At 43.4% G+C, this 14,846-nt stretch overlaps 1 protein-coding gene and 1 long non-coding RNA gene across 7 annotated transcripts in view; one reads left to right on the top strand and one right to left on the bottom strand.

The window, feature by feature from the left end:
- Window positions 1–9,170: 9,170 nt before the first annotated feature.
- WHAMM (WASP homolog associated with actin, golgi membranes and microtubules) overlaps window positions 9,171–14,846 on the bottom strand; it is a 64,166-nt gene continuing 58,490 nt past the window's right edge. For all 6 annotated transcript variants that reach the window (XM_027089188.1, XM_027089187.1, XM_027089186.1 and 3 more), the window contains 4 exons: window positions 13,835–13,921; window positions 13,504–13,599; window positions 11,775–12,258; window positions 9,171–9,948 (listed from right to left, as the gene is read on the bottom strand). In XM_027089188.1, the coding sequence (XP_026944989.1) occupies window positions 9,653–9,948; window positions 11,775–12,258; window positions 13,504–13,599; window positions 13,835–13,921 (963 nt within the window). In that variant the 3' untranslated portion in view covers window positions 9,171–9,652. The remainder of the gene's footprint in view (window positions 9,949–11,774; window positions 12,259–13,503; window positions 13,600–13,834; window positions 13,922–14,846) is intronic.
- LOC113610787 (uncharacterized) lies at window positions 12,215–14,017 on the top strand. Its single transcript, XR_003429214.1, has 2 exons — window positions 12,215–12,325; window positions 13,441–14,017. It is a non-coding gene; the product is annotated as an uncharacterized LOC113610787 (long non-coding RNA).

The following is a 14,846-nucleotide window of genomic DNA, read 5'->3' on the forward strand; positions in this document are numbered from 1 at the left end:
TATCCAATCCTTATATTTCTTTTTTTTTTTTTTTTTTTTTTGCAGTACGCGGGCCTCTAACTGTTGTGGCCTTTCCTGTTGCGGAGCACAGGCTCCGGACGCGCAGGCTCAGCGGCCATGGCTCACGGGCCCAGCCGCTCTTCGGCATGTGGGATCTTCCCAGACCAGGGCATGAACCCATGTCCCCTGCATCAGCAGGCGGACTCTCAACCACTGCGCCACCAGGGAAGCCCCTCTTTTTTTTTTTTTTTTTTAAGAAAGCATTTTCTTTTCTTTCTTTTTTTTTTAAATTATTTATTTTATTTATTTTTGGCTGCGTTGCTGCATGCAGGCTTTCTCTAGTTGCGGCGAGCAGGGGCTACTCTTCCTTGCGGTGCACGGGCTTCTCATTGCAGTGGCTTCTCTTGTTGTGGAGCACGGGCTCTAGGCGCACGGGCTTCAGTAGTTGTGGCTCACGGGCTCTAGAGCACAAGCTCAGTAGTTGTGGCGCACGGGCTTAGTTGCTCTGTGGCATGTGGGATCTTCCCAGGCCAGGGCTTGAACCCGTGTCCCCTGCATTGGCAGGAGGATTCTTAACCACTGCGCCACCAGGGAAGCCCTCAATCTTTATATTTCTCTAAGCGTACTTCTGAACTTTCTATTGTGTACATTCTGGCACTGGTACCACATAGTTTGATCATCTCAGATTTAGACTAAATGTCGCCATTAATTAAACGTCTTCAAAAATGTCCTAGTACTTTTTGTATATTGACAGTTCCAAAAGAAATTCGGGATCATTTTGTAGCATTTAGAAGAATTGGAAATTGGATTGTGTAAAATTTATAGGTAACTATAAAGGCAATTAACATCTTCATAATATTTAACCTTTCATTTCAGTAAATTTATAAAGTATTATGTTCCTCAGTATATTTTTTCTAGTACAGGTAATTTTTTGTAGTTGTGGTTACTGTGGTAAATAAGCTCTTTTGTCCATTATATTTTCCAACTGCTTATTGTTAGTATAAAGGTACATGACTACTTTTTTTTTAATGAAAATTAAATCCATTGATTTTTTTAATTTAAAATATTAAACAAAAGCTGTGTAAATGGTAGCATTGTGAAAAAACATAATATGGAAACTGAAAGTCCCCCATAATTAAAATCCCTCTGCCCCCAAGATAAACAGTCAACACATAGTCTTCAAATCTTCTTTTCCTAAAGTATGTTTTATCATTTTGACCGTATGATAGAACCCTTCTGCTGCTTGTATTTTTCACTTGGCAATAGATCTTGGACATCTTCCTGTTGGTACCATATCAATCTACCTCATTCTTCTTAACTCTGCATAGAGAGTTCTGTGGTTGTTTACTAGTTTGTTTAACTTGGCAATTGGTTATTTATTTTGTAGCTAGCCAATTACTGAATTTCCTTTCGTTTTAATAGTTTTGTTGTTGTTATTAATTCTTTTGCCTTTTTCATGTAGTTAATAGTTCTGAGTAGTGATGATAACTTTAGCTCCATATTTTTAATAATCTTATTTCACTTCCTTATCACACTGACCAGCACTTTTTGAACAATGGTAAATAACACCTATATAAATTGTGCCGGTATTGTACATTCTTCTTTATATATATTTTTTACTTGGTGAGAATACCTCTAGTGTTCCTCCAAAAGTACAAATTTGACTCTTAGTATGAAATATTCTTAATATTTGAATTTATATATTAAAGTTATGCCCTCCTCTTTCTAGTTTGCTGAAAGTTTTATCAGTAATGGTTGTTGGAATTTTATTAAATCCCTTTTTTTTTCACATCTGTCAAGATGATCAAATGGTTTTTCTTTTTTTTTTTTGCGGTACGCGGGCCTGTGGGGTCTTCCCGGATTGGGGCACGAACCCGTGTCCCCTGCATCGGCAGGCGGACTCTCAACCACTGCGCCACCAGGGAAGCCCGGTTTTTCTTTATCATAACTTAATATGAATCATTTAAATAGATTTGCTAATGTCAGACCCTGTCTGCATTTCTAGAAAAATCTGATTTAGTCATGGTATATTATTCTTTCAATATATGTCTCCACTCAATGTTAACAGTGGTTATTTATGATGGGTTGGTTTATGGTAGACTTTTATTTTTTGTTCTTATCTGTATTTTCTGATTTTTCTACATGGCTCTCATATTACTTGTATAATAATAGTAAGAGCTTTAAAATAAGAAAATTACTCTGGATTTGGTTTGCTCTTATTATTTTGGAATTTTTCAAAATTTTAGGTGGATAGTTATGTAATTTTTTTTTCTGCTATCTTTATCAGGTATTAGTGTTGGGTTTGTGTTAACTTCTTAAAAAAAAAAAAAGAACTTGGGAAGCTCTATCTCTTTTTTTCTATGCCCTTGAACAGTTTAAATAATATTTAGAATTTTTTGCTCCTTGAAGTTTTTATAACATGTATAAATCTGTCTAAGTCTAGTGCCTTTTTAGGAAATAATTCTTTGACAGTTTTTTCAATGTTTTTCCATGCTCATTAGTCTCTTTAAACTTTCTTCCTTTTCTGTAAGTTTTTGGCAACTTAAACTTCCAAAGTAATGATTCTGTTAAGATTTTCAAATTTGCTAGCCTGGAGCCGTCATATTTTCTTTTCTCATTCCTGACGTTCTGTGTCTGTGCTTTCCCTTTTTATTCTGGGACTTTAAATCTTAATTTACTGTTTTACCATTTTATGATTTTTTTTGGTTTGTTTTTGTTCTTATTAATTTCCTTCCTTTATTTTATTATTTTTTCACCTTCTCAAGTTGCATGCCATTTTAACTATTTCCTGTTTAATAGCAGATATAGTTACTAGCGCTCATAAGGCTACATGACTTTTCTTCTGAATATTTCTTTATCCATTTCTGTTAAATTTTTAGCTATGGTGTTCTAAGTTATAAATAACTTGTAATTTCATATTTGACTTTTTTTTTACTTGAGTTATTTGAAATTAACTTTTACATTTCTAGATAGTTTGATACTTTTTGTTGTTGTTATTAACATTTGTTACAAGTGTTGTCAAAGAGGGTATGGCCTGTACAATTTCTGCATTTTGGACTTTATTGATGTTTTCTTGGGACTTAATAAATTGTTAATTTTAATCAATATTCCCAGGAAACTGGAAAAGAAGATATATTCTTGGAAGGGAACAAAATTAAATCTGTATGTATTAATTTGACCTTATTAATTATAATCTTACGGACCTTTAATTTTTGCTTACCTGATTTGTTAAAGACTAAGGAAAGTGTGTTCAGACTACTATTGTATTTCTGTCTATTTCTCTTGTGTTTCTAACAGTTCTTGCTTTATGTGTTTCCGTATGACGTTATTTGGCAAATTATCTTTTTATACTTAAGGGAAAAAATATTTTCCTTTAAAGACTTGTCTACCTTTGTGGATTTTACCTGATTTTGTTGTAACAGAGTTGTTTATGTAGAAATACATAGTTCAGTAAAATGTTTGTGTCTGTTTTTAAGTCAACAAAAATCTTTCAGAAGCCCTTTGTGTCTTAAGATATTTTGGAAACTCTGGATCTCCCCAAGGGTAGGTTGATGTTCTCTAGGGTGACTTCCTGAGTCAAAGCAAGGAAGGCAGTGTGGGTTAAGGCACGTAAGCCTTTGGAACAGAATTAGGGTTTGGGGTGGTTTGCCAACATTTCCAGTGTCTGCTTCAGGGCAGCCCCTGTGCTTGGTATGGTTAGGGGTCACCTGCCCTCCAGCTGGTCACCTTCTGCCTCGATGGGGTCAATATTGAAGCTTTTCTTAACCCAAGAGGCACTTTTCTTCTGCAGGGCTGGCCTTCTGAGCAGAAGGCAGCAGAGGGTATATGCTTATGTTCCTGGCTGTTGGGGGAAAAGCTAATCTCGGAGACTCATTCTACCGGAAAAGATTTTTCCAGAGCTATTCAAGCAGATTATTCATGGCAAAGTCTGTGCCCGGCAGCGAACCAACTTTTCCCAAACACGTGGAGGAGGTGTGAATCTCAACCCACAGCTCAGGAGTGAAAGATATACCACCTTCTCTATTTTCCCTTCATTCAAGTAAGTTTCTGTTTTGGGCCCTCGTTCTACCAGGCTCATGCAGTTGGATCTCAGTCAATCCCAGGACTCCCTTTTCTCCAGACGTGAGTTTTCGAAGGCTGAGGGCTTGCATATTCCCAGGGTGGTGGGGGTCAGGGGGTCTATGTCTGTTGAGATGTCCCCTGTTCCTGCCCTCTCACTCCACTACCGCTGTGTCACAAGAATTCCTCACAGGTTCCTGTGCTGCAGAAATCTCCATGAGGCTGTCCGAGGCCCTCTCTCTACGCAGCCATCCCATGTCTGGCAGCAAAGGTTTCGGGTGGAGGGTGATTTAACTTAGAGGGACTGCAAGATAGACCAGTGCGTGTTTGCACAAGAGAGCACGCTAGTGAGCGGAAGTGATTCTGTGGGCACCCATGCCCGCTTGCTTTGCAGGCCCTTGCAGCTCACTTGTGGGGGGCGGGGCTCTGGCCCAGATCCCCACATCAACCACCTCCCAGAGGGGCCTCCTTAACACCCATTGGGTCCTAGGCTTCCCTTCTCCGGGGCGCTTGGGAAAGTTGACCTCGCTCTTTTGCAATAATCGTCCCATGAATGAAGCTTTCCTTCCCAATTCTTGTCTTGCTCCTGACTACTCCTTTTCCTTCCCCTCCTCCTCCTGCCCTGTAGTGTTGGGGTCTCCAAGGATCCGGCCTGGGCCACCTTCCTGTGACACTCTCCCCTGGCAGTTCCAAGGCTTCCCCACTCCGCCTTGTCCCAGCCTCCTGGAGTCAGCTTCCCTCTGTCCAGTGCTGCCCCCTACCCACCTCCTGATCCCTGACCGTGGCATCTCCCCCCTCCAGGTGTTGGCACCATCTGTGTCCTTGCCCTTGCTACCTGCACAATGAGTCACCATATTATGCTTCTTCCTCTGGTTATCCCAGTCTCTTCACTCCATCACTGCTTCTCTCACCAGACAGTCCCTATCCTCTTCCTGATCCCCTCACTCCAGGATCTCCTCCATCGTCTGGTGCCTTTTAGGTAAAGCTGCCAGAGGCCTCTTCCTAAAGCTTGAGTCATCAGGTTCTAGCCCCCTCTCTCCATCCTCCCCCCATGAGGTCACACTAACCGCCTTCCCTGGTCCTGCCCAGGCCTTGCTGGTGCATCCTCTCTGTGCTCTAGTTCTTGCTCTTCCCGCTGCCCGGAATCCTTTCCCGTTTCCAACCCCATTTCTCTTCTTAGACCCAGCTCAAAGGCCTAGGCCCTCCAGATTAAAATCAGCCACTCCAGGGGACTTCTCATGCTTCTTAGAGAGCTCTTTTCACACTTACAGCTTTTTTTTTTTTAACATCTTTATTGGAGTATAATTGCTTTATAATGGTATGTTAGTTTCTGCTTTATAACAAAGTGAATCAGCTATACATATACATATGTCCCCGTATCTCCTCCCTCTTGCATCTCCCTCCCACGCTCCCTACGCACGTACAGCTCTTAAATCATTAATTCGTGTATTCATTTAACAAATATTTCTTCAGCACCTTTATGCCCCAGGCCCTGGGAACACAAAGGTGAAAAGACACAGATATTTTCCGCAAATCTATTACGTTCCAGTGGAGCCGTGAGGTGATACATTGCAGGTGCAAATGGAACTCAGCTGATCGAGGATTTGTGAGACTCCCCCTCCAGCACGGCTCTCACAGGTGTTCAAGAACAGGAGTCAGGGTACATCCTGCTTCTCCAGAGTTGGGGTGACCCTGGGCCACTCTGAAGACTTTGTGAGACATCCAGCTCTAAGGCTTTTCATCTTGGAAGGAACCTGCAATGACTCTAAGTATGCCTGCCTCACTCTTCCCTTTCACAGCCCCCTCATTTCCTGTCTGACTTGTATATATTCGTGTTTTTCTAAGGATGGTCTGCAGACCAGCTGCTTCAGAGCTATCTTGGGTTTCCCAGAAAAACCTCCTGGATTAGCATTTTTGCAGGCTAGGCCTTGCAGTATGCATTCTAGAAGCTCCTTGTGCTAGACAACAAGATGATGGCTCTCCAAGAGGTCCACATCCCAATCCCCAGAACCTATGAATGTGTTACCTTACCTGCGAGAAGGGACCTTGCAGATGGACCTTCAGATGGGGAGAGTATCCTGGATTATCTGCGGGGGGGGCCCAATCTAATCACATGAGTTCTTAAAAGCAGAGGACCTTTCCTGGCTGGGGTCAGAAAGAGATGGTGATGGAAGAAGAGTCAGAGATACCATGTTGCTGGCTTTGAAGATCAATGAAGGGGCCACAAGTCAAGGAATGCAGGCAGCCTCTAGAAACTGGAAAAGCTTCTAGCTTCTTCCCTAGAGCTTCAAAAAGGAACACAGCCTTGCTGACACCTTGATACTAGCCCAGTGAGACCCATGTAGGACTTCGGACCTATGGAACGGTAAGATAATAAATTTGTGTTGTTTTAAGCCCCTATAATTGTGGTAGTTAGTTCTGGCAGCGATAGAAACCCGATACGCTCCTCCCATGAGTTTACATATCTAAGAGTTGAGAAACTCTGCTGTACAGTGAGTCCCCGACATGCAAACGAGTTCCGTTCCGAGAGTGCGTTCCTAAGACCAATTTGTTCGTTAAGTCCGGCAAAGTTAGCCTAGGTACCCAACTAACACAATCGGCTATATTGTACCGTACTGTAATGGGTTTATAATACTTTTCACACAAATAATACATAAAAAACAAACACACACACAAATAGTACTGTACGGTAAAGTACACAAAAGCACAACCACTTGTAGTAGATGCATGCGCATGAAAATGTACGCCAGACGCGTGAACTAACTTACATGATTGGACCTGCGAACGCATGTTCCCATCTTTGAAAGTTTGCAACTTGAAGGTTCGTATGTAGGGGACTTACTGTATAAATTCACTCGGCTACATGGTTTCACATGACGGGTGGTCATTCATCAAAAACCTCTTGATTCTGGCTCCTGCTACTACCTGCTTGATTCCCCAATTCAAATGCGGGAGAGGGAACGAATGAACAAATGAGTCAGTCAGTCTGAGCAGCCCGGCTCATGGTTTTTCACTCCGGGACAAGCCATAGGAGGCTTCCAGTTATGGATTGGCTGTCCTAGCGTCAGCTTTAGCCAGAGGGCCCAACTCAGGCTCTAAAACGTGGCCAAAGTGGGCTGCCCTTGTAGCCAGGGCTGTGGGTTGGGGGAGGCGTTGTGACTGGTGTCCAGGACAAGGGGCAGGGGTCCTAGAGTGGGGGAGGGCCCGGGAAGACTTTGGAGAGGAGGACGCGATGGAGTTGAGACTGAGAAGTGGGTGTGGATTTGCCGGACGGGTGGCAGAGGGCTGGGATGCCCCGGGCGCTGAGGCTTAGGAGAGCAGGGCCATCGGAGGGCAGCCTGCTTGGTATTGCTGGAGTAAAACCTGTGGTGGGGAAGGGGCGGAGGGGCAGCAGCCAGGTTTCTGAGGGGCAGGCTGGAGAGTGGAGCGGGACGTCGAGGGGGGAGGTGGGGATGGATTGACGGCACTTTAGCGGGTGGACTGCACAGGTTTGAAGCTGGACGATAGCAGACAATACTTGACCCTCCCCTCGGCTCTGGATCCCCTGAGGCCAGAGTCTGGACTTAAGCCTTGGCTGGAAGAAGGGGGGAAATGGAGAAATGAGGGAGAGAGGATTCCAGAGAAGTCTGGGTGCACGTTAGACAGTTGGGCGAGGGGTTTCAATTGGAGAACTCTCTGGAAAAGGATCTTTTTTTTTTTTGAGTCTTCTCATCTTTGGCAGGCCTTAGAAAGCAAATTCTGAGAATTATCCAAGTCTGAGTAAGCTCACTGGTGTCTCAAAATACTGAAATTACAAGAATTAAAATAAAAATACCAAATTGCATAATAAGCATAAGAAAGTCCAGCAGAGCTCTGATGTTGCCATTTTTAAAAATACCAGATTCTTTCTAGAGAAACTTTTTGTGCTGAGCTTGGCCTGTCTATGGTGGAGAAAGAGGCCTGGGAGGCTGCCACTTGGCCTGCTGCTGGGATTTGCGACTGAGGCCCGGCAAGTAGCCAGCAGGGACTGTCCCCCGTGCTGCAGCACCGCCCCCCCCCCACACACACACCGGGAACCTGCAAAAAGGAAAGGGAACAGTGGGAACAGAGGCTAATGCCGGGTCAGGGCACCAAGGCCTGGGCCCCGGGAGCAGAGTGAGGCACCTTCGTGTACAGGAGCTGGATCTGGGTCTGCATCACTTCGGGTCAGGGAAAGTAGGACACCTGACAGAGCCACGGGTGACCTGGCAGTGGCCACACTGAAGGATCTTCAGCCATGCACGGAGGTCCAGGCTGCAGCTGCTGAAGGACCCAGACCCCTCCCAGCCATGCCAGCTGAGGCCCCTTGGAGTTAGCTAAGAAGAAACTCTAAGTAGGAAGGGTTTTGGTCTATAACTTTTCTTTGGAAAAGGAGGGTTGATTCATCTTGTTCTTTGTAACCCAGGATTGCCATGGCAAGAGTGAGGGTGATGACATTAGTGGGGATGCTTTGGACAATTTGAGAAATGAGGAGACCGCCTTGTATGGGTCTCTTCCCCTTTCCTAACACAAAGCAAGGAGGAGAAATGATTCCAGCATGAGTGCCTGAGGGAGACAACACTCTTCCCCCACCCTTAGTAGTTGCTTAAATAAATGTTTAACGTTTTGGGGATTTTGTTGTTGTTGTTGTTGTTTTTGGTTGAGTTGGGTCTTCGTTGCTGCGCGAGGGCTTTCTCTAGTTCAGGCGAGCAGGGGCTACTGTTCGTTGCGGTGCGCGGGCTTCTCACTGCAGTGGCTTGTCTTGTTGCAGAGCACAGGCTCTAGGCGCGCGGGCTTCAGTAGTTGCAGCTCACGGGCTCAGTAATTGTGGCACGCAGGCCCTAGGGTGCGCGGGCTTCAGTAGTTGTGGTTTGTGGGCTCTAGAGCGCAGGCTCAGTAGTTGTGATGCACGGGCTTAGTTGCTCCGTGGCATGTGGGATCTTCCTGGACCAGGGCTCGAACCCGTGTCCCCTGCGTTGGCAGGCGGATTCTTAACTGCTGTGCCACCAGGGAAGTCCCGTTTAATGTTTTCAATAAGATTTCAGCTAAACCCAGCCAAGGGAGGGATGGCTGTGTTAAGATATTATGTTTCATTTCCTCATGAGTGACACTGATGCATTATAAATAGTTCTTTATTATGAGTTTATATACTGCCTGATACATGAAATACATTTCCTTTAAAATATTTAAAATAATTCCTGCTTATAAGCAACTTATTCGGATTATTGTTAAGATAATGTTCACATTCAAACCTTTCAATCCCAGGAAACCACTACACACACGCGGGAGGAACAGTCAGTAGTGCTGTTTACCATAGCAGTGTAAACGTTTTTCAGAATAAGGGAATGATTCTAGATTATCCGTGGTGAACAATAACTACCATTTTCTTATGCCAGCAGTGCTCACCGTGCGCTCTTAGATGCGTGAAAGGCACCACGTCTCTCCTTCCTTCCCTGACTTTAAGAGCTGCAGCGTTAAATAAAGCTGCAACGTCACACACCCAGCCCTGCTGATCTTTCGGGGTGTTATGTGGCCAGTCTACCAGCACCCCATGCACATGCTTTTCCAGAACGAGCCTTGGGCCTTGGCGAAGAGGCTAACGGTCCCACTCGCCGGGGTTCTGCTCATCACGCTCGTCCTCCTCCGAGTCAGCAGATACTCTCTTAATTCTCTGGAGCGCCGCCTTGATGCTCCTCTCCAGGTCGCTGGTGGGTTTATTGCTGGGGCTCGGGCCAGGGTCAGGGTGAACTTTCTTCAGTTTGACCCCTTGCCTTATGGCAGCCAGAATGTGCTCGTTGACTGAGGCACGGGGAGGGGACAAAGTGGGCGCTTGCACCTTCTGGAGAGGGGCCCTGTCGTGCCTTAAGGAGGCCAGCACTTCATCCATCGACCCTGAAATTGAGTAAACAGAGCAAGGAGTCACAAAATCATACCCTTTCTCCCTGAGATGCCGAGACATTTTTGTACTCGTTAACAGGGTTACGTCACCCATCAGTTAATGCGATGACGTAAACAAATCAGCATCATTCCATTAAACAAATGCTTTGATTATCTGCTAGAGAGGTCGGCCATCAGCTCCCTTTCTGAATCCAGGATAGTCTAATTGCTAATATTTTACCTTGACCACTTATTTTCCAGTACTTCTTCAAATCCATAGCAACTCCCAGGCACAGTCAAAAGTCAACATACCTTCTGTTTCTCAAGACACAGGTGTTATCATCCTTTTGTGTAACCCTGAAGATAGTTATGAATTCCTGGGGTATTAAAGTAATCCAACCCAATGTGCATTGACAGCTCTAAAATTGTATCTCCTCCATTTCCCTTCCCACTTAAGAATTTTTTTTAACGTACCCCACTGTATTTCTCCAACTTCAGTCTCGGATATTAGTCAGTGATGACTCGTGCTGTGATAATGAGGCGAGTAGGTTTCTACACATGAAAAGGCTTAAAGCAAAACTTTAATCAGTAGCTCAATGAACCCAGAGTGGGTGGCACTGGCACATTTCTCTGTATATAGTGTGTTTAATTCCACCTACATTACCCTGACATAACTTACGTGCTCTACTTTTGAGGGTGTGAAATGCTGTCAAAACACAGATTAGATCAGAGTTTCAAGGCCTTGGTGAAGAGAAGCTATTTTTCACTCTGGCACCTTGAGACCCCTGTGGGGGTAAAATCTTTTACCACCTGCTGGAGACTGGGGCATGACTGTAGCCACTCATCTAGGGACCTTCTATATGAGACTTCAAGGTGAACAGTCATTTCTAGTTCAGAATTGAAAGGCCATGCCGTGGCTAACAAGACACTTTGGATTTTAACCTATAACTTGTTATTACATTTCCCTTCTAGGAGTAATAAGACAAAGTTTCACCATCAAGGGCATTTTATTATTCTTTCCAGTGAACTGAGGCAGTGTGTGTGAGCTGATCAGGGCTTCCTACACTGTGGGCTACACCAGGCCGGAAACAGCGCTCCCCCCCACAAAGCCCTGCCACGTCCCATCTCTCGTCTAGGCCCAGGCACGTGAGCTCTCGCTTTCATTTACACGATGTTGCCACAGACCCCATGGAAATGGGCCTCCGGTCTCTACCTAAGAGCGTGCACATTTTCCTTTGTACCCGGCTCCAGGTGCAAAGAAACCTTGAACTCAGAATAACCAGAATACGCATTAACCAGAACCACAGTTTGGAACTGTTCTGTTTGTATAATTCACATCACCTAGCACAGTCCCCTTGTATGCTCTAGGCATAGGTACTCGGGCATAATCTGTAAAACAAATGTACACAGCATTTTGATAGAATTTAAACACAGACACAAACACACTCCAGAGCGGTGGGCTCTGAGTCTGGGCAGATTCCAGCCCGTCTCCTCCATAGTCAATGTCTAAATCATAATTAGAATAACGAGTAGAACGATAGCCCTCATTAGACAGAGATAGTCAAGTGTATTCACTGTGCTATACTTGCAAATGCAAAAAAGTGGTCTACTATTTTTCTGACCGCTTCATTTTAGAAAGATTTCCCGCCGCATTTATCAAACTCAGATTTAGGCTATGCTAACTTTGCAATAAAAGAGTGATAAGGCAAACAAATACTGAAATATTTTAAGATTGTAGAGAGTTCTAAAAAAGATTTTGATTTGAAGATGCAGGCTCCTAAAGCTAGAACGCTCCAACCACCCAACCACCCCTGGTGAGCAGGGACACTTCGGCAGATTACCTGGGCAGCTAAGACTGTCTGAGGAACCACACGGGCTCTCAGCGGGCGATTCACACACTAGAGGAAGTGGCTGATCATCTTTCGCTGAAGTCCTGAAGTGTAAATTCCGATGATTTGCAGATTGAGAAGAAAAGGGCGGAGCAGGGAGGGGCGGTGGTGGTGGTGGTGGTGGTGGTGGTGGTGGTGGCGGTGGCGGTGGCGGAGGTGGCGGCAGTGACAACTCCTCACTTGATCTGCAGTGTGTATGGGCACCAACTGGAACAAAAGTCTGAACAGGGACGTTTCTAGCACAGTCTTCATGCTCAGGGGTTCTCACGTTACTAACTTCAGCTAAGGGAGCGCTTCTGGTTTTCCTAGAGGACGGATGGATCACCGCCGTCATCTGAGAAGTCGGCGGGGACGTCTGCCGGGGAGGTCCACTCGGCAGGTGTGCAGCCACAGGGTGCGAGCGAGAGCTCTTTAGGGCAGAGCGACCTGGACATCTCTGAAAATGAAAAACTGTCGTGAGAAACTTGCTACAAATGCAAACCGTCAAAATGCTGAAGCTTTCTGTAAGTGAACACTGAAGCATTTCTGTGCGTGGATTATTCTAATTCACAGAGTGGCTCCTTCTCACCATGTACCGCCACCCTTGCTACTAAATCTATTAAGGAATAAGCATTTATATCCTTTCATAGAATACTTTCTCTGTAATAAAGATATGAAAGGATATATACAGATGAAAGCATTCATCATATTTTTAGTATGAAAAATCAGAAATTAGTATCAACGATAGGTGGAAAAAATTACGCTGAATTTAAAGTATTAGGCAGCCATGAAAAATCATAAGTAGTGCAAAGTCCGAAACATCCTTAAAAAATGCAGATGATCTGGTGTTAAATGTATAACCAGGTAAAAAACAGAGGTATGAAAAATACCAGCAGGGTGGACCTCAAAGTGACAGTTAAAACAGGAATTATGGATGTTTCTCTAATTTTTATGTTTAGAGCAAATTTTATAATTTAAAAATGTGAATTAAAGAAGTTCTGATGAACGCATATATGTGAAATCTAGACAAATGGCATAGTTGACTTTATTTGCAAAGCAGAAATAGAGACACAGACAAAGCAGAAATAGAGAACAAATGTATGGATGCCCAAGGGGAAAGGTATCTTGTTGGTATCACACAGTGCACCTTCAGTACCTCATCCCAGAATTATGTCTGGGAGTGGGTGGTATTCTCTTTTGGGTCATTATGAAGGTGTGTGTTGCAGGTGTGTGATGAGAACAGGTTTATGTTCTACATTCAATGAATTTAATGTTACTTTAAAGTAAGTATTTACTTTTTTTTTTAAACCTATTCACTTTTAATAGGGCGCAAAATTATACTTACATCACAATGTTTCCTTGACCAAATTTTAAAGACTTCTTTATTACAAATGAGGAAACAGCTAAATCTAAGGGCAATTTAACTATTTTCAGTTTTCCCTGCCAGCTGACACCATGGTGAGCAGAGTCACACCACCTGGTCAGGGGGCAGAGCAGGAACCCTAGTGTGCGGCAAGGTCAAAAACATCATGATATTTCTAATATTTTTGATTTTTATTTATAGACTACAAATAATGGCATTTGGGAAACATTTTATGTCCCAAATTTCTGTTCCTAATACTTTATACTTTTCTCCTAGGATGGGTGATCTTCGTTTATTTCTCCAGACGATGCAGGCGAAGTGATTATTTCTAGAACTCACCTCTTTAAATGCTCTCAATCGTTGGAGTGTTTTTTGGCGCTCTTGGTTTATCCATTCTTTTTTCTTTTGCTCCTCCTCTTTTTTCTGGTCTCTTTTCTGTATTTAAACAAACACATATTTGTAAACTTCTCAGAAGTCCTGAGAAAGAAAGGGACTGTCACCTGACCTTATTGCCTCCTCTGGCCCCCACGTCTGCCCCCCACGCCGCAGGGCCAGACTGCGCTGTCCCCTCAGGATCAAGGCTGACGGGGCAATGGAGCTCCACTTTGCACAAACTTAAGCCCATGTGTCATGTTATGCAAATATAAAACATTTTTCTTCAACCACTCACCCTCTGAACGCTATGATGCTGATGAAAATATTTTATGCTTTCTTCAGCCTGCTGCAATCTGAGTCGATGATTTTCTTTGCATTGATCCTGGGGAAATAATATAATTTCATAGATCTGTTTTTCACCTGGTTATAAATTGAACGCCACATGGTTTTTAATATTACCATGGGCTATAGCATAAAAGGTTAAAAGAAAAAAGCACTGCATTGGGGCTGCAGTATAAAGCATTTATTAATAGGAGTTATGGTGTGGCTCATTGCTTCTGCCTTCTCCTCGGTCACGTGATACGGGGCAGTGGGCTGCTTACGGGAATCCCTCCTTCCTGGTAGGAGGGCCACGGCTGGGATTTAGTGCTTTGAGAGATGAAAAAGCAAATCCTCCAAACAAGTGGAAATGAGAGGACATACAGGCAGTCCCACATTCCTAAGTGGGATGTGTCCTAAGGATCTGTTTCAATGCAATTATTTTAAACACATTTCCCCATAATGTTCTAAGTGATATCTCCAAATATACCTACGTAACACATCCAACCTACAATACCTGAAAAATTATATTAAGAACTACATCTCAATTATGCTTAGCCATTCTTAGTATGTTACCTTTTTATGTAATCACGGAGTGTTTAAAAATTAAGAAAAAAATCACTCACCGCATATAAGGATTGAAATGAGCTGAATATTATCTGACTGATATTTTATAATCAACAGTTCACAATAAAATTAATTTTAGCATTTATTATAGCTGATTAGAAGTTTCTACCTATTGTGGTTTTAAAAATACCTGTGTAAGTAATAGGCATTCAATAAATAGTTGTTGAAAGACTTAATTAAAATCTAAAGATGATGGCAAATGCTTAAATCCAAAAGGAAAAAGAATCTTCTTAAGAAAAACATTTTAAATGTATTTTAATTGTATCCACTGATAGCTACATAAACACACACAAAATTAATCATTGATAAAAAGCCTTATTTTCAATACCTCTTTATCTTTCATAAAAGAATAAACCCCCAGA

Source organism: Aethalodelphis obliquidens, unplaced genomic scaffold, assembly GCF_003676395.1.
Source record: "Aethalodelphis obliquidens isolate GAN/ISIS:26980383/991018 unplaced genomic scaffold, ASM367639v1 scaffold65, whole genome shotgun sequence".
Classification (NCBI taxonomy): Eukaryota; Metazoa; Chordata; class Mammalia; order Artiodactyla; family Delphinidae; genus Aethalodelphis; species Aethalodelphis obliquidens.